This window comes from Glycine soja, chromosome 11 (assembly GCF_004193775.1).
Source record: "Glycine soja cultivar W05 chromosome 11, ASM419377v2, whole genome shotgun sequence".
NCBI classification, from domain to species: Eukaryota; Viridiplantae; Streptophyta; class Magnoliopsida; order Fabales; family Fabaceae; genus Glycine; species Glycine soja.
The window spans coordinates 9,184,902-9,209,179 of record NC_041012.1 but is presented as its reverse complement, the minus strand read 5'-3'; the positions used below and the strand labels follow the sequence as shown (position 1 = coordinate 9,209,179).

Here is a 24,278-nt window from a genome sequence, read left to right as displayed (position 1 = left end):
CCACATCACATACATAGTGATTGGATTGGATGGTTTTCTTGGTCACCTTGGCTAATTCTGTTGGCTTATGACCTAAAGTTTTGAAATATGTCAACCAAGCAAGGTGCTTTGTATCTAAGCTTAGAAGATAGAAAAATATGTGTAATAAGGCTAAAGACTTTGAAGCCATGCATAATATTATTCCCCCGTTCACAACTTGTGATTCTTCTCTTTATATCGATCTCCCATGACACGCTCTCATATATAATTAACTTCACTTTCCTAACCTTATTTTGATCATATCCGATGAAGTAGATGAAGATGCCATCGACAAATTGACCCAATTTATCTAATCGAATACTCTTGATTCTTTTCGTTTTGGACTTCTTCCCTTTTTGTTTTAACTAATTTCTGCTCCATTTTTAATTGTCACGTAAGTGAAATCTATATATGTCTATTATTATACCAAGCTGTCAATTCTTGGACATCATATCTATCAAGCCTTTCCATTTTGCCTGTTCCACATTTAAATCGTTGGTGATTGCACTTGCATAGGAGTGACGGATTTGTATAGTTTATAGATATTATAAATTTTAATTTTATTGCCACTATTCTTTTAATCAATCAAAGAAGTTATGAAGCTTATCTGATACGTAGTATATTTTAGAGATAAAATTAAAATATATCCTTATTTTATTTTTTTTAAATTATGTTCGAAGATTTGAAATCAGTGTCACTAATATCATAAACTCATAAATAGGCTTGATCTTGTCAATATGGATGTTGATGGTTGAGAATTGAGATTGAATTGTATGTGGCCACGTCAACATAAGCTCGTGACGTTTTACTTTGGTAGTGTAACGTAACGTGGGTGGTCCATTCATAATACAAAAACAATTATCATTCTAACTACGGCTACGAAAGCAGAATAAATTCATTGGCTTAGTTTGCTTACCTATATGTAAGTTAGGCTCCCATTCATAACATGAATAAACAATTGTAAGGTTGGTGGGTCAATTTAAATTACATGACGTCTGTTCTTTTTTCTTTTTTTCTCAGCAAAAGGTATTTATATTAAGCACAAGAAGTGCAGAGAAATAACAAATAAGACCGCAACTAGGATTTTAATATATACACATGTCAGTACATGTCATCTGTTCTTTTTTATTTTATTAATGCAATTTTGATATTGTCTGATTACTTGATATTGTTGATTTCTCGATAATTTTAAATCATGGTTAATTATATATTCTTTTCATTATTTTTGATGTTTAGAGGAAAATTCATTAAAAACCTTATAAGTAAGAGTGGATAACATAATGTGAAAGGTAGAGTTCATTACGGAAATTAAATTAAATTTATACGCTCACAATTTATGTTCTGTATATAACATTACCAATTAAGTCTGACTATTTCTATATTATTTGTACAAGTTGAGTATGTACTTTATTATTTGACTACTTTGATGAATGATAATTGGTATTGAGTTTTAACGCTTTTTAAATGTATAGGACTCTTATGCAGTAAAAAAATGAATAGGACACTAGGTAAAACAAACTTGTGACTTCTCGCAAGCAGCCTTTAAACAGTACAGCCTAAACCCTGCTAGAGATTTTTTTTTTGAGTTAAATGTATATATATGGACAGTACGGTTATATGGGAGCATATAAAGTGAAAGGACTTTTATTATGAGAGTGAGATAATCATGATTAAGTATTAGATAAATAATGAAATATTAAGATTAAAAAATAAAGCCACGTTATAATTTTTTTAAGTGGTTATGTAATTATTTTTTCATCATCATGTAATCATTAAATAAATTTAAGTCATAATTATTCATGATTATATAATCTAAATTATTAAAAAAATCTAATTCAGTTGATTGAACAAAATATATATAAGTATTATAATTCTCTTAATATTGTGTTTAATTTCTTCATATAATATATATATATATATATATATATATATATATATATATATATATATATATTAAATTTATTTCTCTTTCCTCTAATACAAATGCTCTTCAATTCTCACTTTACACATCCGCTTGTGTGTAAAATATTTTTACACAAATATATAAGAAATTCATTATCTCACTATATCATATTTATAAATGAATAGATTTGTTGTGAGAAAATGATACAACCTTACTATTAGATCATTTAGATGTATGCGGAAAAATATTTTACACCAACTATGTATATTTTATACAGTAGAATATTTTTAAAAATATTATAAACATGTTTTAATAATACATAACACAACATACACTGAAATAACAAAACATAAGCTGGAATAATACATAACACAAATAATATCCCATTCACTAAAGAATTAATAACTTTCAGTGTTTTTTTAATGACAAGCATGCTCATAATGGGTTCTGCTATACAGTATATTAAAATTATTGATCAGGGTCTAGAGATGAAGGTTGAGTCTCCATCCTTTCCCAGTCTTGTAGCTAGCTAGCTTCTTATGGTACAGAATAAATAGTATTGTAAAAAAAGTAATATCAAAGTTTAATTTATGTGCAACGTTATCTTACTCTTTCTTTTCTTGTTTCGTCTCGAGCATAGGCGTCTTCCAAATTTTCAGTAACCTCACTCTTTCATTACTGTTCCCCCTCTAGTGATAATATAGTTTGTAGTATTACATGTACAGTTTCACTCACCATGTCCTCTCGTTTCCACTTGAAGCTTCCCTCCGTGGGAATCTAATTCCATCCACACTTCACATGCAACCATTGCACATATTATTATACATTAAAACAAGCAAAACCTCCTAGAGACCAGAGCACTACAAACATCCAATTATTCCCCTTAAATCACCAAACACTTGCCCGTGATATATTGGTCCCATTGTATTGCCAACCAGCCAGCACACACAATGTCACGGGATCTCTATAACCCACCTTTCTTTGTTTGAATCAACGTTAATTGGTTAAAATTGATTTTGAAATAATATAATTTATGTTTGAATAATTTTGATTATAATTGATTTTAAAGTGATAAAAAATTACTTAAAATTATTTTAGCTCAAAAATAATAATTATGATATTTTCTTCAATATAAAATTCAAAACGTGTGAAAAATTATCTAAAATTAATTATGAAGTGCGACCTAAAACCAAAGACTAACTAAGTCTATATATAAGCCTATAGTCCCACTCTCATTGCAATCTAGTGGAAGAGTGAATAAGAGATATCAATATATTATGATAATGGAGGGATACAATAAGAAGGTTATGATTGTGGGGATGGTGTTGGGCATGGCCATGATTGGGATGGCCAATGGCCAATACTCGTTTTGTCGCATGCCCAGCGATGGGTTGGCGGCATGCAAGCCGAGTGTGAGTGGGGACTATCCTGCTGATCCCTCCACTGCTTGTTGCTCAGCCATTGCCAAGGCTGATCTTAAATGCTTCTGCCGCTTCAAGGATTCGGGCCTTCTCTCTATGTATGGTGTTGATCCCAACAAGTGCATGGAACTCCCTGTTAAGTGCAAGGTTGTCGACTCTTTCCACTGCTAGATTCATTAGAGGGGGCACTAATCAATATAAACTACACAAGGGCACTTAATTAACTATGTACTCTCGTTGATTGCCATTGTTAATTTTCTAGCTTGTGCCCCTGCTGTTTATGTTTCTTATTTTCCAACGTGCTTGTTGCTAATGTAATGGATCGTGGCGTGCTTGTTTTTGTTTGTTGTTGTTGTTGTAACTTGTAATAGTGTGATTTGTTTGTTTCTCTACTTTAGTTTTGGCTAATATTCCTGTTACGTACGTACATCTTTAATTTTGGTTTGTTGTGAATCAATGTTCTTGTCAATTTCTTTTCTTGGAAAGCTCCTTTCATTTTAATGGAAAGCAACTTTAACCAGATCCTTATATCAGCTTGTGAGTGTCTAAGTTCTTATGCATTATTAATTGCTATTTTTTAAAATATAATGGATCAAAATTCAAAACATGGGTTGAAGCTTGAAGTAAGATGCTTTGGAATCTGAGGCAAAAATAAAAAATAAAAAATTCTACTAGCCATATTATGGGTGTTATAACTCCAAACAAAAAAAATAAAAGAATATATTTAGTGGATTTGTCCAAAGTGACCAATAAAGGAAAAGACATAAATAGTGTCAAGTTTAATTAATTATTGGACAACCTAACAATGTTAACACTTCATTTATCAATATCTTTTAAAAAAATTATCTTTTACTTATGTCACTTTGTATCATCAATCATTTATTTTCTTTTCTTTTTCTCTTTGGATGCTTACACTCGAGCGTCTAAGGATAATTTTCAGACGAGAAAAAAACATAAAAAAGTAAATTCATACTTATATTTATTTTAACTAAAGAGGCAGGAGTTGTGAACTAAAATATTAAGATAATTTTTAGATAAATAAAGTTATTCAATAGAAAAGTTTATTTTCTCATACTTTTATCTAAGAAAATAAATGAAGTGTACAAATTGATTTAATGAATGAAAGCAAGATCTCTGATGAAGTACTTTTCTCGGCTTAATGACTCGTCTAATTTTAAAAACTTTGTTTTGAAACCTAAACTTAATTAAAGCGTAATTTCAAGTAAAATACTGAAGATAAATCATAATTGGACTTGAGAAGAAATGTTGGAGAATAAATTTCACATTAATTTTCAAACTAATTATAATAAGTATATTTTGTACAAAAATACTATACATATATAAAAACAATATTCAATTGAAAATAATTCTAAAAATTATGTAATTAATAAATAAATAAAAAATAGTCTTTTTATTTGAAGCCGTTAGGTGACAAACATCAATATTTTAACTAACATCACCAGCCTTGGAGTTCCAATTAAAAATGTAATAAGTTGGGTGAAAACGTGAGAATACTAGAAAGTTCAAGGACCAAATAATAGTCAAATACAATAGTAAGTATTGAAATGAATAAAAAATGAAGCAAAACAGAAAAAAAAAATAAAGAAAAAGAATAAAATATTTTAAATTTTATTTTTAAAAATTAATTTTCTCTCTCTTTGTCTTTATATTTTAAATAAACAAAAATAAATATATTATTAGTCATGCTTTATTTTTAACCAAACTTAATATTTTAGGGTTGGGCTTCCTCTTCATGTTTGACTTTCTTGGGCCCAATATTTATGGGTTCGGCAGGACGATGTTATATATACCTATCGGGAGATGCCGTAGTCGCAGCTAAACCCTAATCTTGTTCTCATTTGTAACTCGCTGAATTGCTGTTTTGCACTAGGTAGCGGCTACAGAGAGTGTCTTTTTCAATTGTTTTTACATGTTTTTTCTTTTCCAAATTGTTATTAACTTTTGATTTTTGTATCGGCCTTCATAATCCCAGATTAGCTTGAACGTAATGTTAAGTGCTTATGCTGATTCATGGGAGGCCGAAATTGAATGCTGGAAGTTTCGCTGATAAATGCCTATTTCTGATTGTTATATCAAGGCGTTTACTAGTAACTTTACCACACATTTTCGACTAAAGTATTTCACATACAAAAATTTCATTTCATTTCATTTCATCTCATTATGTCGCCTATTTCTTTCTATTTTTCATTATCTTAATCCTAAGGTTGGTAAAATATTTTAACACAACCACCTCAACATCAAAGGTCTAAGCCTATCGGTTATTAAATACCATGAGGCTTGAGGTTCAAATAAGGTTTGCGAAATCGCATTTTTTGTTGAATCGTATGTGTCTTACAAATAAGTAACGTTTTACCCAGTTACATAAGAGGATCAGAGGCTCGATCACGATTCTTTTTACAAAAAAAAAACTAGCTTTCGAGTTTAATGGGGTTTTATTAGAGATGGTTCATTTTTCATCGTCTATCGTTGTGCTTTCGAACAAAACTTTTCAATAAAAATCCCTATGTCCTGTTGTACTTGCATGAACTCTTTGTTATATTTTCTTTTTAACAACCTTTTCCTTATATCTTTAATTTATTTGAATGTCAGTTTAAAAATGTTGTAACAAAAAGTTTAAAATTGATATTTTATCAAAAGGAGAATAGGAGTACAAGACCAAGATATTCAGTAGCAGTCAAATTTCACCTAATATAAAAGTGACTAAAATGAAGAACGAGACATTTAGTAGGACCCAAATTTCACCTAATAGAAAAAAGTAAAAAATTGTCTGAATTGAGTGCTAGAAAGTATGGTTGTAGCATTTATTGAAATGTGCATTGATTTTTTTTAGAGAAATGTTTATTTATTTAACCAGTGCATCTTTTGGCTAATTGAACTTAAGTGGCAAACGAAAACTAGCAAAAAGAAGTGAGACACTAAACCCTACTATTGGACATTGCTCCTGTTCAATCAGCCCAAGGCAGTTTTTAAACTGTTTAAAAAAATATATTACCTCCGCTTCTTTTTATGTATAATACATCTAAATTGAGTTCAAATGATATGCATGTTTACTTTAGATTAAAGTTCAAATGAATTTTACCTTGAAAAACAACTTTTTTTCCCTTCTTCAAACTTAATTTAAGAAAAAAATTGAGACAATTCAGTTTACAATTGAAAACCAAATTAGAGAGACTTATACGATTTTATTTTGGTTCAATTGCATATTTTATGACCCAATTTCCATCGTTTTGTGAATTTTACATTCAAGTTTTAATTTGAGTATTTTACCGATGATAACATATCACTAAATAAAGTTAAAGAAAAATAAAATGGTGTATTTTGTTTTTAAAATAATGGTAAAATGAGGGGAAAAAAACTTGAATGGTAAAATATATTAAAATACGAATCAATTTCCTATTTTATTTTATTCTCTTGATTTTCTCAAAATACTAATATAGAGATATAATTCAATTTTTTTATACATAAAATACATTACATTACTATAATAGAAATATAATAGAACCCTGAAATGCATATCTATTTTGTATTTTTTTTTTATATTTGAACTCAATTAACTAGTGAAATATTTTACTTCTCAATAGTTCAGAAATTTAAAAACCCAATAGAAAACAAAATGGGTACTTTGATAAAAACAAAAAAACTTGAGTTGTAAAATTGGGAGAAAACCTTGGGTTGTAAAAATAACCAAATAATGACAATTAGGTGATAAAATACATAAGTAAGCATTTTATTTTTTAACTTGTATTTGGGCTTCTCTCAGCTGAACCTAACATGCTACCCTCAATCTTAGGTCATATTTATCAGGTTTTGCAAAAAGGAGATATTCATTTTGCTCAACCCAACTTTACTTTCACCTTTGCCATAATTTATAAATTAGGGTAAAAATTTATTGAGTTGGTGATTAAAAAAAACCTTGAAAACATTGCACTTGTGAATACTTTTAATCTAATTTATAAACAATAAACTACATTGATAAAATCAATCCAACATCTAATAAATCATACAGTATTTACTCAAGTCTAGACTCATATATACAATGGCAAGTATGATTAATCCTTAATAAAAGAATATATACACAAACATCTAATTACAATAGTATAAGTTTGGTTCGATAATTGTTTTCCCTAAATATGAGAAAACCAGCTATACACCTTGGCTTTAAAAATGTTTAATAAAAAAAACTTCAATAAAAGTTAAATGGATAAGTTAATTTTAATTTATGAGAAATTCAATTAATTTTTCTTTCTTATTTTTTAATAAACACTTGTAAAAACATTTATCCAATATTTCTTAAATTTGAGAAAAAATACCGTTAGACAAATAGGCCAATCTTGTAGTTAAATATCACCAGCACCATGAAATGCTAAGCTATGATGCTTACCGTAAAACAATAGTACTTTAAATCGTAAGGCCAACTGACGCGGGGAGAAAAGTAATGCATCTATAATAAATTAGAAACATCAGTTAATATCATTGCCTAATCAAAATTTTTTATCTCAAAATAAGTCCAAAACCCCGTACTACAGACTACAGTATTTTAAAGCAAAGGTTTACATCTACTTGCTGTATAGATGAACTGCGGTGAAGATGAAGAAGCCTGCCATCTGCATCACAATCAAAAGGTTATATTACCAAAAAGCCAATGAGAACTCTTAAGAAGATCCATTCAGTGACAGAACAGAACATACATGGATCTAATTACAACTTCACAGCCAAAAAACTACAAGACACAATAGCCTAATAACATTAACTTCCATTCCATGCAAGGAAAAAGGGACTTTAAAAGAAGAAAGGGCTACCCGTATGTTTTGCATCTCAACAGTTAAAAGCAGATCGGTTATTAGCAGAAAAAAGTGCACTCCCTTTTCTCTCTTTTGAGAATTTTCGAATACATGACCTTTAGATTGGTCAGAAATTTATTAGGTGAATTAGAACAGCAAGCCACCTCAAAGTTAGCACACAAAATTGAATTTAGCTGCTTGGTGAACTAGTTTTCCAAAATGTGGTACAGTCATAGGTAAACAAAAACATTTGGAATGCACAAACAGGTTTATCCAGAGACAAAAATCAAGATCATACTCAAATTTGTGGATTAACTCAACCAAATGAGAATGGGAGAGATCCTTACCATTGAAAATGCTGCTCCATAATAGGGATAAGCTGCTGGTATAAATCTTTCATATTCATTGTGTCTAAAGGGACGAACAGGAATCTACATGGAAAGTTCAACACTATTCATGAATACTGTTTACAATATTTTGCTTATTATTATAACGTATTAACAAAGTGAGAAGCTTCACAACTACAGGTAACCAAATATTGGCTTTTAAGTTTGAAATATGACTGCTTTAACAGTATGCTAGGATAAGTTAGGTACCATAAAACATTTAAATAGATAATCATTGCAAAGAGGAAATTCTAAACCCATAAAGATGCAGGTCTTAGTGTGTGTGTAAACTGTAAAGCCGTTATATTATATATGGATGCATGCAGAAAAGTTTCAGTGTGACCCAGCTAAGACATGAAGGTAAATCTAATGAAGAAAAGGGTGTTTGGGTAGAATGACTCTTAAATATATACATACATACACATACATATACATATACATATACATATATATATATATATATATATATATATATAGAGAGAGAGAGAGAGAGAGAGAGAGGACCAGCAATTACCTGCTTTGATAAAGATAAGCTTGTATATCCAAGTTTTTCGTACTCAACTTTGAATTGGAAAACCCCATAGACATCTGGAACCTTAAATGATGTGAAATAATGGCCCTGAGAGAAAATATAATCCAGTGAATTTTGGGGAAGTGTTTATTAGAGAAGAAATAAATAGTATGGCCAATAGGAAATTCAAAAGCACCTTGCCGTCAGTTGATAAAGTCTTCAAGACATAGGGGCTCATCATGTAAAATTGCACTTGAACATCATCAGCTACATAAGGTTCCCATGTTGTCCCAGACCACTCATAAACTTCAACAGAGTATTCCTTTATAACAAGATTGGACAAGTGAGCCACAACCAAAAGTAATGTATCAATTAAAGCAAACATGACAAATATCAGCATTTGAACAATATTTGAATTACCAAATTATCATTGATCCTATAGATGGCTGGTTCATTAGCTTCCCCAACTTTGTGGTGTTGCACATGCACCGCCTTAATATCAAAACATGAAGCGAAAAGATCTATTAATTAACAGTAATGATGCTAAATGACGATGTCAAATATCAAATAAATGAACAATGACAGTAAAATTGACTGAAGAATTTTTTTTCCTACCTTGAGGTGACCTCTTTCATGGAAAATCCATTTGCTAAGTTCATTCAAGAACTGCTCATTACCAGACTTCTCGTGTCTGTTATTTCAAAAAAATAAATTACCAAACATTTCTTTGCAGAAACTATTTCACTAGAATTCAAATTCTAGGGGGGAAAGACATATGACCACTAAGTTGAACATAATGAAAGTATTTATGCAACATAGCTGATAGAAAGTGTATAATTGCAATATTAAGAGAGAAAGGCTTAATGCTTTACTCACTTAGTTGGACTCCCAGCCTTCTGCACACCTGACGTGAAAAATCTGCAGAAAAATCCAAATTTGTGGAAAAATGAGCTTCAGAGCTTACATATTAGTAAGTACCACAAAACCCTACATGTGAGCCTTTCATACCGGTTGCTGAACAAACTCAAGGAGCCAGAGATCAATATCCGGGCATTATTTCTTGCCTGCCAAGAAGAAAAAGGATATAATAAGTGATGAATTACTACATAGGTTCATAGTTAAACTCTACAAAAATCATAAAAGCATGCAATGAACAGTAAAACGTATTTAACAAATGTTTTATGAAACAGGTGATTGTATTCATTATACTTAACACTAACACCAGATATTCTGAAACAAATACATACATATTGTGTACAACTGCTATAAATTATACTATTCCATAAAGGTAACACCATAACAGATAACTTCAAAAGGAATAAGAAAAAGGTTGAGAATCAAGCCTGGCTTGCATATTTCAAAAGCATAAGAACTAGGGCATGCTCAAAGACAACCAGAAATGAACAGATGAGAACAGCAAAAAATATACACACATACAAAATTGGACGATGAAATAATGTCATACCTGTATAACTGAAACTAATGAGATCGAAGTTCCAGTGAGTGATGGAGGACTTGTCAATTTAGATTTTGGGTTAGCAGAAAAGGCTGAAGGAGATGCAGAGAGAACTTTCAACACCTGGATTGAAGCATACAAAAGAAAAAAGTGTAACCAAACCAACAAAAACTTATAAATACAATAAGGCCAATGACAAAATGTGAACTTCGATAAAGAAATATTACCAGGCTATTGGTAGGATTTAGTGAATGCCCAATCCCCTGGAAAAGTACAGGAGCCTGTCCCAGGTAACAAGAAAAATCAGAAAATAATACTACAGTGTAGAAGAAGCATTTGCCAGTAACATACAAGTCTTCCACGTTGAAAACAAAAGACAAAAATGGAAAAGGAAAAAACACAAACAACTTCATGGACTCAAACATTAGTACAAAGTATGACATGGTAAGAATAATGTTAACGCCTCGAACACTCATTGTGGATACTGCAGTTATTAACAAATTAACAATGCACTCGCCTCAATTTTTTTGCTTCCCAATATCACGTCAGACTTGATAAAATCATCACTAGCAATCAATGTATGATCTCCTTCAGTAGCCGAGACTGCATATCCTGAATGATCCACAACCACAGCAGCAGGATCCTAAAACATTAAAAACACAAAAGCAAAGGTTGACTTGAAATTGCCAAAAAAAATTGGTTTAACTAGAGGTATCTGGGGCTTCTTATTTGGCACCCAACTAATCCTCTCCCACCGGGTTGGCCATTTTGGGGTAAAGTGGTACTTGAAATTGCCAAATAACATACAAATAACAACAACTAACCAAATTAAAGCACCATAGTATAGACACATAACTGAGAAATGTCAATTCTCAACCTCACTAGAAGAAAAACATGCACAAAAAACAATTCAGTTAATAAAATCAAATAGATTGTAAGCACCTCATCAAAGTCCACTCCACACTCGGTGGCGATTTCCCTGATTAAATCAGATGCATTGCTATCAGCAGCAACGATCAAATCATGACCCGAATCAACAAAATCCAAAATTGCAGCCGCGTCAATGGATCCTCCAAAACCTGCACCTCTCGCAACATCATCTTAGCTAGCTAAAAATAACAACTTTGAAACACAGACAGAACAGAAATCGCAAATCCTCGAGACCCATTTGTGAAACACTTAACACAAATCAAGATCTCCATAGTTTTCAGGAAAAAAAAAGAAAAAGAAAAAACATATCAATGGGGGGGGGGTGAGAAGTGGAAAACTCACGTTCAATGGTGGGGGAAAAGAGAATTAGGGCGTCGTAGAGGTACTGGCCGTATCTCTGGAGCGCAATTTTGGGGTCGTCTGCGAGGTGGAATTGGAGATCGAAGCCGCGAGATTTGAGGGAGTTGAAGAAGAGAGAATGAGAGGATTTGATGGCGAAGTCATCGAGCAAAACGAGGACGCGTCGATCTGAGGGTCTCTCTGGGGAGAAGGAGGTGCAGAGAAGAGGAATGAGCGAAAGGAACACGAAGATCAGCTTCGACATTTTTCGTACCAACACTCTCTCTACTGTGAGTCAATACAAGAGTTTCGCCAAGTCTTCTTCTAGCTCCAACTTTCATAAATTGCCATTTTGAACCCTTAATTGTCAAAATTCTCAAATTTTTCCCATTTCTGTTATGGACATGGGCTGCTACGCCCCAATTCAGAGTCCAGTCAGCGTGGGCTGCTATTCTCAATCTTTCACTTGTTATTTTCACCTCTTAAAAAACATTGGGTATTATGATGTTGGTGGGAGATTCAACTTAGAATAATTAATAACAATTATTAAATCAGAATTAAAAATAATAGATAATAGAAATTAAAACACAATTATAAATATATCTTATGAAACTATTAATATTATTATCGCTATCACCCTCGTAATCACCATCATTGAATTTTGATTTTTTTTAGTACAATCTTAATTTAGCCTAGTTAAATAAATCTCATAAAAAATCTTGGCCCTGTGAATTTAGGTGTGATAAAATGGGTTAGACGTACCAACTTGATTAATCCTTTTTTTTTTCGAAATAGGTTGATTATTTAAACCTACCAACCCAGTTTTCCCCCCTGCCTAACTCATCAAGAGAATGGGTTGAGTGATCAATTGCCAACCTTTTATTTTTTTTTAAAAAAAATAATTAGTTTTATTTATATTAATATTTTTCAATTTTTTATTTTGTCTTAATTTTATAAATGTTTCACATGATAAATAATGCTTGTATGGATGTTTAGATTTTTTTAATGTTTTTAAATTATTATTTAGTAAACATGATCCCCCAACTCACTTTCTATCTTCTTTTTTGGCAAGGTATCAACAAATTTCAAATCAAGGTATGTAAAAATTTTCAACCCACCTTGCTAGAAAGCGAGTCAACCCCCAGTTTTTGGCGGGTGAACCATGGGATGGGTGTGGCAATATTGACCCATTTTGCCATTTTTATGTAAGTTGGTTGCAATGGATTGACCTAATAATTTATTTACTTATTTTTTAAAATTATTTCAATCCTTATATATTTTGATTAAATTATTCGTACATATTTTAAAAAAAAGCTAAAGTTTTAAAGTAAAAAACATTTTTATGTTAAACTTCGTCAAAAAGAATTTAATTTCCTTGTATTATCAACAAATAAGAAACCACCTGATATATAACTTTTAAAGAAATTTGATTATTAAAAAAGTTAACTAATAATAATTTGTGAGTAGATGATAATGAAAAAATATTTACCTATACTTTAATTAAAGTTTGGTAAAAAAAATATTTTAATTAAATTTAATCTACTCCCTGTATCATAAATTTGAATGCTCAATTAACTCTCTCTCTCTCTCTCTCTCTCTCTCTCTCTATATATATATATATATATATATATATATATATATTATTTTTTTTAGTGCTCAATTTAATCTACTCCTATATTATAAGACTCTTACTCTCACCACTCTCTCAATTAACTCACTATTTATATCTTTATATAGTCTCATTACATAGTGATGCTCACACACAACTTATGAGGGTAGAATTGATTTTTTTATAAAAGATTTATATTTTTAAATTTTAAATTATTATTATGAGTATGTTGTTTAAGAGTATTATGAGTATGTCATTACCTTCAGATTTAAATTAAATCATATTTAATTTAAAATAATAATAATAATAATATTTAAATCAAATTAAATGTTATTTTGTATTGATTTAAGTCATATAATAAAGTAATTTTTATTTTATATGATTAGATGATTATATATAAAAAAAATATTTACTTGGTATATTTGCATGAATTAAAATACTAGTTATAAATATATTAAATATCAAATATTGATACATAATTTTGGTTTAAACTACATATATTATTTACAAGAAATAATGTTGGTTTAGTCTTGTAAGATCATTATAGATTACAAAATAATATGCATGCATGGATTATAAATAAATTTGAAGAAAAGGAAAGAAAAAAAAAAGTCATGTGCAGAGTTCAGACTATTACTTTTGCTAGAAGATTATCTGCTTCTGTTTAATTGACATACGTCCTTACCCATGAAACGAACCAATCACGGAGCCTCTCAAGTCTCAATCATGAGCCAGTTGCACACTTGAGTGTTGTTTGAATCCAATAAGCCTAAGCCAGCAATTCCTATATAGTACCAATCACAGCATAGATTTTGGATGTCACATCCTATTCCTTCATTTTTCAAGGAATTAATTGGAGCACTTTCTGTAATTCGTTAAAATATGTATCCCCTATTTTACTTGATATGGCTTGAAAGACTTTGATAATTTGTGAATTCCCACCTCACTCATAAATGTATCAAACAGCACCGAATAAAGAACATGAAGTTTACAATGTGTACGTTTTTTTTTGAAAGGGAGAAGAAAAAAGGTTCATGAATATGACCATGCTAAATAATCTTATACAAATAATAAACACAACATTTGAAAATCATATCTTAACATTGAATGATAATTTTGAGAGGTTTTTGATCACAGAGAAGCTACTAGCTTTTCTGGCCTAACTTCTTGACTATTGTGGCCATGTACTTTCCTTGATACTCAGCAAGGGCCAGTTCTGTTTCACTAGCCTGCCTTGATCCATCGCCAGCAAAAACTCCAGCACCATATGGAGATCCACCTCTGACCGAGTCCATTTCGAACATTCCAGCACCGAAGGTATAACCAATAGGAACATAGAGCATACCATGGTGGACTAACTGTGTGATTGCTGTCCAACTACAATAATAGTCATAAAAAGTCATGTTACTCATTGCTGGTCTGTCTCCCAATCATGATTCTCACCACTATAGGATTATGTTACAATCAAAATAACAACAATACTACTTCATTAGCATGTGGAGATTCTCCACCAAACTAGTATCTCTTTTTGTTGGTTTTCCACGTGTATTCTTTTTCTCAGACAATCTTATTCGAACTAGGATTAGACATTAAATGTGGACAACGAAAATTCGAACCTTGGCTCATCAAGATGTGAGGGACTAACTCCTTTAACTAGACCCAACCACATCGGCAAAATCTTCTAATTCAAAGTGTCTTTAATTTTCAACCATACTCCTCACCCCCTGACCCCACCCCTCAATTTGTTTATCTATCTAAAACGTGACCACCAATCCACCCTCCCCCTCCCAGATCAAACAATCCATACGCTGAAATTGTTCACTGAGATAACTACAATTTTTTTAAGTTCCACTGATTGGCACTAATCAACAACGCATATGGTATTATACACAACTAACTCTCCCGGTTTTGATGTACTACAATTGTTTCTAACAGAACACCCGCATCTTGAAACAAGTTTTACTAAATTCAAGTAGAAAAACTTCTGCTATAGGCACTTTAGAACCCGTTTTCTACCACACTATTTATAAGTTCAAAGCAGATAAAACTCTAACAATGAAACAGAGTTTAACTGTTACAAATCACTTTAAACATGACTTTTAAAGTAATTATTGTTAAAGTCAATTCGATAGCGTAAAAAACCGATCTTTGTACCCTCATTTCTTTCTAATTAAATTCTATCAATTGATTTATATACATAGATAAAATTCTGAAGTTCCATTAAAGAAAATAAAATGAAGAGCAAGGCTCTTATTTATGCATGCATCAATGAAGGCAGAAAATAAAAGGCCTTCTTACGCTGTGGTTTCTTGGCCTCCACCCTGAGTGCCAGTGCTGACAAAGAAGCCAGCAGGCACCCCTGCCAGCTTCTGCTCTCTCCACAACTGACCGGTCGAATCGAAAAACACCTTCATCTGCGCCGCCATGCTGCCATACCTTGTTGGAAAACCAAACAGCAAGCCATCAGCCTCCACCAACTTGTCTTCAGATATGAGTGGCACTGTCTCATCCTTCTCAGGTGCCTTCATGAGTTCCAGAACCTCCTTTGGCAGCGTCTCCAGCACGCGGTACAACACCCCTTCAACGCCTTCAATTGAATCAACCCCTTTCTTCAAGGACCTTGCCAATGACTCCACATGGCCATAAGTTGAGTAGAACACAATGAAAATTTTCAGCTTTTTCACTGCTGCTGGTGCTGGTGCTGGTGCTTCCACCTCTTGGCTTGTGCTACTTCGATCATTTGTTGGAATTAGACTTTCAACAATAATTGGATCCTTTTCTGCTCCAGAAATTGGTGCCTTTGTTTTGCTTGGAAAGCAACCACCTCCTTTCCCCATTGAAATTCAACTATGGGTGAATATACTGTCAAATAATGAAGTTTCTAAAATATATACAAATAAGGTTGTTCTAGTTTTACTTGCAAAACAAGATACAAAGATATTTGAAGAAGGAAACAGAAAGAATGGAATCAAATGTTGGTTAACTTTGCATTATAGGCCAGGCAAAATTGCAATAACAGAACTAAAAGAAAGGAAGAGAAAAAGGAAGAAGAGAGATGGAAAACGTGTAACGTGAACAAGATTGGATTTGACTTCACTTATGAGCTGCTTTAACTAATAAAATAAGATGAATTAGATATTGGCTATTGGCTGGCATGCTAGTTCTTGAGTTATGTAGACAAATATCACTTTAAGATATATAGATATTATAAAAGCCGATAAATTTATTAAACATGATAATTTACGATATGATTAAAAGAATGTCAACACATATTATTCATTCTTATTTATTTGCTGGTGAAAGAGAGGGCAATGTGGCAGACGCGTCGTTCATAAGAAAACTAAAGCAGCCTAATTAAGTAAGACAAAATGGCAAAGAATCAAGTGATATCGAGTGTGGACTGACTTAGTTAACGCCTTTAACAAATAATATTAGTTAATGAAAAATTCCTTTTCATTGACAGTTTCAAACTAGTATTTCCGAAAGGATAATATTATTATTTTTTTGACAGATTGCAATATCTTTTTATGAAAAGAATATATTAGTTTTATCCAATGATGTGTTGCAAGCCATTATTATTGAACAATTATTGGTAAGTTCTACCTAACTAATTCAGGGTTGGGATCATTCCTTGTACAAATGCTAGTGCACACCCTTCCAAATTTTAAGTCAACAAAGGCTTCATTTTTCAAACCCATCAATGACGTTTATTCAGAGTAATTTACCCAAAATTTTCACGCGTATATATATTCAAACAAACATGTCTTCCATGAACAGTACGTGTAAATTATCGTAAATTATTTGATATTGTCTTCAATTCTCATGCATAAAAAAAATACTCAAATAAGCATGGCCTATCAAGTTCTGGAACCAGCTTTTAAAAGCAGTTTTGTTTCAATTGTTTACTATTTACTTACAGATTCAAGAAGAACTGAATTCTTACATTATACTTTTTGTGTGTTTAACAGCTCGTAATTGATGCAATTTATGCATGCATGAGTGGGGAGAGAATGCACCTGGTGTGTGAAAAATTAAGTTGATACGTAGCTATTCATGCAAAATTGCAAATCGATCGATCAACCCATTTTGGTATTAACTTCCCTCTATGCTTGGGATAAATGTTCTCACAAAAATGGTTATCTTCACAACCACGTGATAATTAAGTATCACTGTTGTTGCAGTTTGCAGACTGATGCTACATGAACTCTCTAACCGGAAGATGATCTAATTAAGCTTGTTGTTCCATGAATTAATGTTGAACTCCTGAAAATTCCACAATTAGATGTTCATAACCGGCCGGTTTTGCGCCCTTCTGTTAGGAGATGAAATTTAATTAGTAGCATAAAACGGAAATCAAATTGATCTGTGACCCACCTGATTAGTAAAGTATTGGGTCAACACAATTTGTTAAGTGTTGATCTCGAAGTCAATACTATTGCTTAGGCACATGATTTTTACAGTACACCTGGGAATAGTACATTCGTCTTTTGCTGTAGTAAAATAAGGTAATATTATCCTTCAGAAGCTTTGAAACCCATAACAAAAAATCCAACTCATCTTAGGCACACTTGTGTCCTATTGTTCTAGTAAAATTGTTACTAATTTGAATCTTAGAGTATCTTTCTATTAATGACGTGATCTCAATCATGTTAGAGAGAAAAATTGTTGGTTAGTACACCTAAGACTTTGGGTTAGAGAGAAAAATTATTGGTTGATACCTCAAACTTTGGGTTAGTCAGAAACACATATACAAGTTATTTATCCTATGTTTGGAAGAGAGAAAAGAAAATAGGAAGGAAAGAAAACTTTAAAATTTAAATTGGAGGAAAAGTTGAAAGAAAGAAAATTTTAAATTTTTTTTCTTGAATTCAATTTTCTTCTTATTTTCTTTCGATTTTTTTTCGACCAAATAAAAAATACATATTATATGTGTTTTCTTTCTTCTTAATTTTCTTTCTTTTCACTTTTATTCCTTCGAATGAACCATTAAAATTAAGTATCATATTAAAAAAAAGATAAGAATAAGTAACAACCAATATTATTCATCTCCCACAAGCAAATGCATAAGCATTCAGCTAAACACAACAAAATTGAAAAACAAAGTACACCAATTTAGCATTAGTTACAAAATGGAGTAAACCCTTCACCTCATTGACACAGGGTTATATGCATTACTATATTAGCTCTTAATTGTTGTGATTACTAATCTAGTTTCTCTTTTCTCTTTTTTTTTTTTTTACTGACTAATCTAATATAGTCTCTAAAAAATTTTAAGATTTATATTTTTAAATTAGTCTTTAAAAAAATCTTTTAGCTAGTAATTATTTTAATTATATAAGAAAATATATGATAACATTTTACTGTAGCTCTTGGCGAGGATATTTTGAGTTAAAAAAGAAAATATGGGAATATTTTAAAATACTAATTTGGTGATAAAGTTTTTAGAAAATTAAGACAATTTTTTTTAGATCGTTCTTAAGTGAGTTTCATTTAGACACATTACTTAATTTTTACTTTTTTGTTTTAACTTAAGCACCTCATAAAAACATAAGTCCTGCAACTCCAAAATACTAAATGGGCCCACTAATTATCTCACATTCTTGCATTTATCAATAATTTATTTAATGATATAACTATTTTAAGAAACAATTAAATTATAAAAATTAAGAGAATTATTTCCACTGTTTTTTTTAGAATTTTTTACTAAAATGAAATATTTTTTTAAAAATAAAACATAAACCAATTTTTATGAATTAGATTTTATTTAAAAAGATTACATAATTAATATTCTAACGGCTTCAACATTGTGTGATGATAATAATAAATATTGTGTCAAAGTAGAAACACAGTTTCTAACCTTTGTAAAATGTTCAAAGATAATTTTTATTATAATTTTTTATTTTATTTTAATCTATATTTGGATGAGTCTCGATAAAATTAATTTTGAAGTAAAGTAATTTAATGTTGGGATGTTTTTATAAAAGCAAGTTGGTAGTAAATTAAAAATGAGCATAAGTTTTTTTTATTAAATACAAAAATTATCTAAAATTATTTTAACTTACAATAATTTTGTAATGTAAAATCAAAATAGTGTTGGACCAGTAGGTTGGGAAACTCCGTGTTTTATGGCCAGAACAAAAACAAATCAAATATATAAAAATCCACCTAAAATCACACGTTAACATAAATTTTAACGCAATTATAGAAAATTTAATGTAAATCTAAATATGCTCTTAAATAGTTAAACTATACGCAATAGTGCTTCAATGTCTTGAAAAAAGAAGCAATCGATGCATATTAGCTTCTAATTAATAGAATGTTGTTTTTTTAAAGTGTAATGTTGATGCTGCAACTGCCAAAGAACAAAATCCTTTTGGCATATGCATTCGTAACAGTACAGGGAATTTATTTCAGCAAAAACTGTTTGGAAACGTGGCTATCCTCTCCAGTATTTGTGGCAGAAGCAACAGCACTTCTTGAAGCTATTTCATGGATTGATGATCTGAATTTGCATCACGTCTTCATAGAGCTTGATTGCAATTATTGTGGACAGTAGTGTAGCAAATTAAAGCAGTAACCTCAATCTTTCTGCATGTGGTTCCATTATTCTCTAAGTGCAGAGATTTGCTCAATCAATCATCAAACATTTTGGTTCATTTCATTATCGACGAGTTAATGAAGTTGTTCACATTTAGACATGACAAACAAATCTAGATACCGTTTCGCTCATGAGTTTTATGGGGAACGGTACCGGTAGGAGTAACAATTTTTAAAACTAGATAGGGAAATGGGTATGTATATATTATCTGTATAGTAATAATTAAATTATCTTTATTTCATGTGATATATATATATATATATATATATATATATATATATATATATATATATATATATATATATATATATATTAGCATTTTTTATTATTTTTTGGATATATATGGTAATATCATTTTATAAAAAATTAAATGTAGTTATTTTATTTTTTCTTAAAATGAATTTTTATGTTTTTAATTTTATTTTTAAAAATTATAGGACAGGTATGGGTATACTCAATATTTGTCAGGTACAAGGATGAAAAATAAAAAATCATACCCGCGGGGATGAGGATGAGTTTTACGCAACGAGAAATCACATATTGATTTCCATTACGTACTGTTATCATGTCTATTCACACTTTTATTTAGAATATCTCAATTTTATACTAGTCACCATGTATTTTTTTAGCTTTAAATATTTTTTTCGTCTTTGCAATTTAGTGTCTTTTCCATTTTGGTCATTGGAATGTTTTTCTTAGTTATTATAAAATATGTTTGTTTTATTTTGGTCCATTAAATTTACATTTTAGTTTTGCTTTGGTACATTATGTTTAAAAATTTTCATTATGATATATTATGTTTTCAAATTAGCATATTTTGGTCTTTTTCATGATTTAACATTAACGAACGTTAGTAATTGTCTATGTGTCTATTGAGTTGTCTCATTGGTCTCTATACCATCTAAACATGTATTGTTGATGTGGAATTTAATTTAATTAATTTTTATTTTTCTTATTTGAATTTGAACATTGTATTTTGACTATTGTAGTTGTCAGTGTTGGGTTTCATCTTCTATAAAATGGGTTCTTCTTCTTTCTCAAATTAGTTTTTGCTTTTCATCTTCTTCAAAAGAGCCTTTTCTTGTGCCCTAAATTTGAGTTTATGTTTAGTGTATCAATTGGGGGAAGTAATTTGATCTTTTTCTCCACATATTCTTTGATTTAGGATTTTGTATTTAGGGGTGCGTATCTAAATTTAGAGTGAAATTGGTGTTATTTTGTAGTCATCAACAATAATTCGGTGTTGGATTTAGGGTTTTAGTCATCCAATAAGGTTTGTATTGGATTGTTTTGTGAACTCTGAATTTAATTTGGAAATACATTAAGGTGGATTTGGTTGGATTTAGAATGTATTGGTTTCATTAAAGTTAGCATACATAATTTGTGATTGAATAAAAATTCAAAAACATTTTATACTCTTAGTGTATATTTTTGAAGATAAGAATAACCAATTTTTACCTTCTGCAATAAATAAGACAAATATTTATTTATATAACTATAATTTATAATAATAAATATTTTTAATAAAGAAATATATTATAATTAAAAAATATTAATAATAAATATTTTAATATATAAATTATATTTTAGACTTATTATCATTTATGTTGTTATGTTAAATGTTTTTTCATTTTTCATTAAATACTTGTTGTTTTGTGTAATTAAAAATATTATTAAATGCTTTGGTAGTAATTGCTGAATAAATATTTGATTGATAATGGACTGACTTTTTTTATTATTTTAAAAAATTCAATTCATTATCAATAAAATATTTATTGAGCATTTACTACTAAGATATTTTTTAATTACACAAAAAAAACATGTATTTAATGAAAAACAAAAAATCTTTAACATAACAACAGAAATCTAAGATATAATTTATAAGTTAAAAATATTTATTATTATTTTTTAATTATATATGTTTATGTATTAAAAGTATTTATCATTATAAATTTTAGTTATATGAATAAACATTTATCTTATGCATTGCAAAAGGTAAATATTCTTATCTTAAAAAAGATTATTCTTTAAATATTTTAATTTTAGAATACATTAGAAGTATAAAATATATTTATATTTTCATTTAAGCACAAATCTTAATATATAATAACTAGTTTAAAAATTTTACTAAATCACAAATCGAATACTAAAGTATACTATTTTTAATTTACTGATATCTTTTACATTGACACTGATACTCTAAAGATAAATATTCATTAAATTCCATTGTCTTTTATACTTATTCTTTTTAGTTTTTTTTTAAAAATACTAATAAAAGTTATTTAATACTTTTTAAAATAATAAAAAATGATTAAAATGTAATTTTTGCTATTCTATTTTCTCAAATATGTGATTTTAGTTCCTCTATTCTTTAAATAAGAAATCTTGTTCTTCATTTTTTAAAATTTTTTTATTTTAGTCTTCTTATTTTTTTAACTAAGATATTTTGTTTCTCACTTTTAAAAAAATATAATTTTAGTTTCCTTGGTTAATTTTAAACTTGTTGACTGTGTAATTTTTTAATTCTTCTTTTACAAATTAACTTTGTTAACAATTAAATAATGTTAAAAACATTTGTTATGTGCATAATAAATAAACAGTTGTCGATAAATTTTATAGAGTAAATCAATGTTTGAAATTGACTATAAGGACTAAAATTATTAATTTTTTGAAGGTAGGAAACAAAACGTCTCAATTAAAAAAATAAGGAATTAGAATGATAAACTACTTAAAAGCAATGAATGAAGTGTCTTAATTAAAAAATTAGAAAATTGAAAACACAAATTTGAGAAAATAAGAGGACGAAAATTAAATTTTAGCCTAAAAAATTCAATTCATTATTAATCAAATATTTATTGAACATTTACTACTGACTCGATGAGATTGGATGAGGGTATAAAATTATTTTACAAGCATAAACATTAAATTATTTTTTAATTACACAAAACAACAATCATTTAATAAAAAACGAAAGATATTTAATATAATAATGATTTAAAATTATTTAATACTTTTTTAAATGATAAATAAAGTCAATTCATTATGGGAAATAAATTACTCTATATAAAATATTAAATAAAATTAGAGATGTTAATGAAATATATTTATATAATGTATAAGTAACTTCCATATATTAAATGTTTAACGTTTTTCATTTAATACTTATTGTTTTTTGTTATTAAAAAAATATGGTCAAATACTTTATTATGTAATGCTCAATAAGTGATGTTTATTAAATACTTAGTAATTAATTTTTTCAAAAAAATATTTAATGTTTATTTAATAGTATTTGGAAAAAAAATATTATGGAGATATTTTTTACATTAATGAATTTGAATTTTAGAAGTTATAAAATTATTATTGTTTGAACAATTTTTTTTACTGATTATTCTCTTTTTAATTTATTTTTTTCTCAAATGCAATATTTGTTTTATTTATAGGAACTGAACACGAAATTTAGATCACCCATGCACTTTGCTCAACCAACCGAAAAACGAATATCAAATTTCAAATTCAACAAAGGTTTTCAAATTTCTTTATGTTCATATCATTCAAAAATTTCATATAGGGAAGTAAAAAATTTCTTTCCTTAAATATGAAAGGTCATTCCCTTGGTGGAAACCAAAACTGGATACGCATAGACTCTTTACAAACATAGAAAGTGTTTTTGATAAAATACAGACAAGTTAAGTAATAAATGTTATTTCCGTTTTTGTCGTGGTATTTGTTTAAATATAAATTTAAATATATAATATAATGCTTATATATTGTGTATATAAGAACACGCATGCATATTCATTTGACAACAACTTCATAAGTTTCATAAGCACTTTGTTTTAGCGCCACACACACACACAGGTTTCTCTTCTTCTCTGATTTTTGATGCCGACACATGACGTGCATGTTTATTCATGTTGGTCTTGTTTCACAAACTACATGGACTCGGCTTTGTGTTTTATGCTCTTCAGTATTCTTTCAGTTGTGTGTTTATATTCTGGATGTTAGTTTTGGTGTAATCATTTGTGTTTCAACTCCTCATAGCAGATGGTGTAAACTGAGTTTTTGTTTTTGGTGAAAATTCTGATTGTATAAGATCCATTCTTGTGGCTTCTAATGGGGTTGCCTTAGGATGCGTTGGAAGATCTTTTCCTTTTCTTCTTGAAATGTGTAAACTCAGTTTTTGTTTTTGGTAAAATTTCTGATTGTATAAGATTCATTCTTCTGGCCTTACTTCCTAAGGATGTTGAAAGATCTTTTCCCTTTTCTTCTTAAATGTGTGTGTGCCTTGCTAATCCAGCATTTTCC

At 29.6% G+C, this 24,278-nt stretch overlaps 3 protein-coding genes and 1 non-coding gene across 4 annotated transcripts; 2 read left to right on the top strand and 2 right to left on the bottom strand.

The window, feature by feature from the left end:
* The first annotated feature begins 3,151 nt into the window (after nucleotides 1–3,151).
* Nucleotides 3,152–3,870, top strand: LOC114374403 (putative lipid-transfer protein DIR1). Its single transcript, XM_028332047.1, has one exon. It carries the CDS (start codon nucleotides 3,199–3,201, stop codon nucleotides 3,511–3,513), a length of 315 nt encoding a protein of 104 aa, XP_028187848.1. The 5' UTR covers nucleotides 3,152–3,198; the 3' UTR covers nucleotides 3,514–3,870.
* A 1,458-nt stretch (nucleotides 3,871–5,328) lies between these two features.
* On the top strand, nucleotides 5,329–5,469 carry LOC114377744. The gene has a single exon (XR_003659181.1). It is a non-coding gene; the product is annotated as a small nucleolar RNA snoR83 (small nucleolar RNA).
* Nucleotides 5,470–7,779: 2,310 nt separating this feature from the next.
* Nucleotides 7,780–12,084, bottom strand: LOC114377292 (dolichyl-diphosphooligosaccharide--protein glycosyltransferase 48 kDa subunit-like). Its single transcript, XM_028335738.1, has 13 exons — nucleotides 11,770–12,084; nucleotides 11,440–11,576; nucleotides 11,015–11,140; nucleotides 10,725–10,778; nucleotides 10,507–10,620; nucleotides 10,050–10,105; nucleotides 9,918–9,959; nucleotides 9,657–9,732; nucleotides 9,462–9,533; nucleotides 9,238–9,363; nucleotides 9,045–9,149; nucleotides 8,492–8,575; nucleotides 7,780–7,967 (listed from the first exon to the last, which is right to left on the bottom strand). The coding sequence occupies exons 1-13, from the start codon at nucleotides 12,029–12,031 to the stop codon at nucleotides 7,920–7,922; spliced, it is 1,302 nt and encodes a 433-aa protein (XP_028191539.1). The 5' UTR covers nucleotides 12,032–12,084; the 3' UTR covers nucleotides 7,780–7,919.
* Nucleotides 12,085–14,281: 2,197 nt separating this feature from the next.
* LOC114374056 (probable NAD(P)H dehydrogenase (quinone) FQR1-like 2) lies at nucleotides 14,282–16,512 on the bottom strand. Its single transcript, XM_028331650.1, has 2 exons — nucleotides 15,674–16,512; nucleotides 14,282–14,752 (listed from the first exon to the last, which is right to left on the bottom strand). The coding sequence occupies exons 1-2, from the start codon at nucleotides 16,210–16,212 to the stop codon at nucleotides 14,521–14,523; spliced, it is 771 nt and encodes a 256-aa protein (XP_028187451.1). The 5' UTR covers nucleotides 16,213–16,512; the 3' UTR covers nucleotides 14,282–14,520.
* Nucleotides 16,513–24,278: the final 7,766 nt, after the last annotated feature.